Below are 5135 nucleotides of genomic sequence, written 5' to 3'. Positions count from 1 at the left end.
ACCTGGTGGGATGAACCACTTAACACATTGTGCAGAAGTCCTTGAGCTGTAATGTCTTGAAGAGCAGTCAGTGGCCAGAGCCATAATTGACATTTGAATTTCCCAGTGTGAATGTCCAGTGTTCATAACAACTGACCAATGTTGACAATTTGATTACACAATTCACTGAACAAGACATATTCAATGTGTCACTCATGGATTATTATTGGACAACTGCTTATCGCGTACAAGGCAATTACCTTGTGGAACAATGGCATCACACAATAAAAGTCGGCTTTACATACCATGGCGGTCACTGAACAGAAGCTTTACCATTGGTGCTATTAGGTGTACACTCTGACCACAAAGACGATCTCTGTGTCTCTCTCACTGAAGTTCCTTATAGCATGCCACTCCTTCTCCTGGCCGACTACGTGCCACAGGTGCTACCAACGTAAACCACCGAATTTTTCGCCCTCGTCACTCGAGTAAAAAAACACATCAGATGGCTCAGGACATCGCCTCTACAGCCTCACAGCGCCCCTAAAGTCTTCACCTACAAGGCACTCGCAGACTATAACCAATTCGTGCTTCATGGTGACAGGATATGGCCAACTTTACAGCCTCCTTATGCAGGCCTGCTCGAGGTACTAACGTGTGGCACACGTACATTCGCTATACTGCTGGATGTGAGACCCAGTATAATACCTATCAACTGATTAAAATTTATTTATTTTTTATTTATTTATTTCATCCATCTTTCAGCACCTACATGCAATCGATGTCGTCAGAAGAGTTACAGCTATTTGTACATTATGTTTTACATACCAAAATATTACATAGTAAAAATATAGCAATGTTGTAAACTATTAGCTTACAACAGCCTCTACACCTAGATCCATACATAACAGTAAGCCATAATTTATCAGCATTAACATGCAATCAATGTTGTCAGAAGTATTATAGCTATTTGTACATTATGTTTCATATAGCAAAAATATTACATGGAAAAAAAAAGATAGTGTTGCACCCTATTAGCTTATAGCTAGCTGCCTCTACATCCATAACTATACATAATAGTAAGCCTTAGTTTATCAATAAATTAGATCATCTTTACAACTATTCTGAAATTCTTCTACACTGTAGAAAGTATTTTTCTTCATCCACACTTTGGTTTTAGTTTTGAAAATATCCATTGAAACCAATTGAGCCTGTACGGGTAAAGTGTTGAATAATTTTATGCCTATGTATTCATAGCTAGATTGGGTTTTCTTAAGCCTGGTTGTGGGTATATCAATCATATTTGTTTGTCGAGTATTGTGTTGATGAACTGATTTCCTTATAGTGTAGTGGTTTAAGTTTTCTTTTATGTTTAATAGGCAACAATATATGTAAAGAGATGGGACTGTGAGAATTTTTAAGTCTCTAAAATAAGGTCTACATGAGGTCTTGTTGTCAGTGATTCCGTACAAATGTCTAATTGCTTTCTTCTGCCAAGTGAAAATTTTTTTGGCTCCTGGAGAGTTACCCCATAAAAGAATGCCATATTGTAGATGGCAATGAAAGAAGGCATAGTATGACTGAAGCAATAAATCTTGTGTAACACGTGTGTAGTTTGGCTAGTAGGTAGATAACTCGTGATAGTTTTCGACATACATTATCTGTGTGTGTGTCCCAAGTTAATTTTGAGTCAATGTGTATTCCTAGTAGTTTAACAGATGATAACTCCATGTTACTGTTTGATAAACTGAAGATTATCTTGACAGTCTTTTCATAGTTCATAGATAAGTCATTAGCTTTAAACCAGATATTAGATATTTTGAGGCACTCTTCACTTTCCTCCTTCAATATGTTTATATCCTTTCCAGAATTAGCTAATGTTGTGTCATCAGCATAGAGGATAGATATACAGGGTAAGTTGTTCGGAAAGTCATTTACAAACAATATAAATAGTAGAGAGCCAAGCACTGAGCCCTGAGGAACACCTCGTTTTATACTTAAAGTCTGTGACTGTTGGTCATTATGCTTTACTATTTGTTTTCTATTGCTGAGGTATGATTCAATTGGTGAGAGTTCCAAGTGTTTGATTCCATAGCAACACAGTTTATCTAATAATAATTTGTGGTTAACTGAGTCGAAAGCCTTACTCAAGTCAATTAGAATGGCTTCAGCAGATAATTCTGACTCAAATGCGCTTAGTACAAAAGAGATAAGGTTTTCAACTGCTTTGACTGTTGATAAGTTTGACCTGAATCCATACTGAGAATCATTTAATATATTATTGTCTGATAGGTGTATGCATATTTGCTGCATTATGCAATGTTCTATTATTTTTGAAAGAATAGGCACAAGTGAAATTGGTCTATAATTATTGATACAGGACTTGTCACCCTTTTTGTATAATGGTATGACAACTGTTTTTTTGAGACATTCTGGAAAGTGTCCACTCGAGAGCATCCAGTTTATCAGTATGCAAAGAGGGTATGTTATGAGATCTACAACTTTTTTAATTACATAGTTTGACAGGCCATACACATCTTCAGATCTAGAGTATCCTAATTTAGAGGTTGCTTTAATTATATCAGTTACTTGTACTTCTCTCCATTTACAAGCTGACACTATGTTTGTAATGTTTTGTTGAAAATTTCTACCAGATATGGGGTGAGAAATAGGTGTATGTGTTGAATTGGAATTCTGGTTACTATGGGTTGGAAGGCTAAGATTGGCAGAGTTGACAAAAAAGTGATTGAAATCATCAGCAGTGACGTTAGCAGCATTTGTGTTGTCTTTGTAGTTTATATCCATACCTAGCTCTGCTTTTATTACTTTCCATGCAGCCTTACATTTATTGTGTGATTTTTTTAATGAAATCACCATTTGCCTTACACTTGGCTATTTTAATTTCAGATCTATATTTTCTTTTCAGGTTTTTGTAAGTTTCTTTATCTACTGCTCCCTTTTTGACCTTATCGTGACAAGTAATTACCAATAGTCTCAGTTTTTGTAATTGGGGTGAAAACCACTTCTGTAAAGTTGAGTGGCTAGGTTTCCTAACATTTTTGTTTTTTTTGTTTTTTAACCAGTGGACAGCATGTGTGGAAGATTTCAGAAATGATTTTGAGGAATGTGCTGAAGGCTTCATCAACATTTCTGGAGGAATGTATAACAGTATTCCAATCTATAGACTTAAGTTCTGCTCTATACTTGCTAATATTTGTATCTGTAGATAGTCTGACACACTGAGTTTGTTCCTCGTCTTCTTTTGGTTTTTTAGTAATTAGTTTCACCCATATACCTCTATGGTCTGACAGGTAATCGACATCAAGTAAGCCTCGCTCAAAATCACATTTGTATACATTTGTTATTAGATTGTCAAGACAGGAGGAGTGCCTTGTAGGACTTTCATTAGCACAAAAGAGATTATAGGATCTTAACATATTTACTAAATTAACATTTCTGGCTGTCATTTTCCTAATGTCTATGTTTAGATCCCCAAAGATTAAAATTTTGTATTTAGTATATTTTTGTATACTGATCACAAGTTTTTCTAAACGTTCTATAAATTGTTCTACATTTCTTTCAGGAGTGTGATATAAAGACATAGTTATGAGCTGTATACTAGGTATAATAAAAGCAGCTGCTTCAAAAACACCTTTAATGCATAGGTCACTAACTTCAAGAACAGAAAACTTTAGGTCTAGATCATTGCTAATATATATGGATGAACCCCCATAGGATTCACTGGGTCTGCAGAAGTATGTAGCTAATCTGAAACCTGATGGTACATACAGTTTTCTATCCTCTTCCTTTAACCAATGTTCGTTTATACATAAAATCATTCTTTTGTTACTTTTTAATAGTATACCAAGCTCATCAGCTTTATTTTTCAGAGACCTGACATTTAAGTGCAGAAATAAGATAGAGTTACTGTCACAGGAGGGGAGGAGTACAGTATTATGGGGCAATGGAGAACATTTAATTGTTTTTTCAGCCCTGGAATCTACGTTAGGTGGCGGTTGGACTTCCTTGGGATAAACCATAAAAAATCTTCATTTCTCTTAGGTAATTTTTTGGGTCTGTTTGAAACACGGTTGGAAGTTTGTTTCACTTTACTGTCCACAAGTTTTATAGGAACATGTTTTCCCAAATCATTTGGTATCACTTCATCATGAGACAAAGATGATACTTTCTTACTGTGACTGGTCTATTCTTTTCTGCTACTCTTGAAGGTGATGGAGGAGGAGCTTGTACTGTTTCTGCCGTTGGTGAAGTTGGTTTAGTTGCTGCTGGTGGAGGAGTTGTTTCTGCTATTACTGGTAAAGGAGTTGGTTCTACTACTGCTGGTGTGGGAGATGGTGCTGCTGCTATAGGAACTAGTTCTACTGCTGGAGGAGTTGCTTCTGCTGTTGCTGATGGTGTTTCTGCTGCTATTTCTGGTGAAGTAGTTTGTGTTGTTACTGCTGGTGAGGGAGATGGTGTTACTGCTGTAGGAGCTCGTTCTAATGCTGGAGGAGTTACTTCTGCTGTTACTGAACGTGGTTCTTCTGACGCTGCTGTTGATTCTACTTCTGTTAGTATTGCTTCTTTAGGTACTTCTGCTGCATTTTCTGTTACTGTAGCTAATTCTGCATTAGTCACTCCTAGAGATACTCTCTGTGATGATGATACAGGTACCACTGATGATGTTGTTGGTAAGTATTGCAGTCTCTGAATAATTTCCATTCGCTTTAATGTAACAAGTTGCTTTCCAAGGCCATTTAAGTGCAGCCCGTGAGTAGTGTGGAATCTGCGTCCAATGGTATTAATATTAACAACAGAAACATTTCTATATTGTTTGCATATACTGGAAAAAAGTTCATTGGCGGCACTAATTTCCTTGTTTACACACGACCAGGACATCAAGTCGTACCTTTGTGGTATATTTACGAGGATAACGCTTGTATGACTTAGTTCAGATAAACACTTGTTTAATTCGCAACAGGCTTTAGATGTATCATTTTGATAAATGTCATTAGATCCACCAAAGAGGACAACAAAATCTTTCGAAGACAGCTTTTTTATTTCTTCAGAAAAAACTAGTTTTCTTATTTCTGAGAGGGGCGCCCCAGGCTTTCCAAAGCTCATCGATTTCACATTTGAAGCTTTATTTATGCGTG

The 5135-nt window shown here is 36.5% G+C and overlaps 1 protein-coding gene across 1 annotated transcript; it reads right to left on the bottom strand.

The window, feature by feature from the left end:
* Positions 1 to 4137: 4137 nt before the first annotated feature.
* Positions 4138 to 4701, bottom strand: LOC126427958 (uncharacterized). The gene has a single exon (XM_050089846.1). The coding sequence runs from the start codon at positions 4699 to 4701 to the stop codon at positions 4138 to 4140; it is 564 nt and encodes a 187-aa protein (XP_049945803.1).
* Positions 4702 to 5135: the final 434 nt, after the last annotated feature.

Source organism: Schistocerca serialis, chromosome 12 (genome assembly GCF_023864345.2).
Source record: "Schistocerca serialis cubense isolate TAMUIC-IGC-003099 chromosome 12, iqSchSeri2.2, whole genome shotgun sequence".
Taxonomy (NCBI): domain Eukaryota; kingdom Metazoa; phylum Arthropoda; class Insecta; order Orthoptera; family Acrididae; genus Schistocerca; species Schistocerca serialis.
Note: the sequence above shows the minus strand (reverse complement) of the source record. Positions and strands in the feature narration are given on the sequence as shown.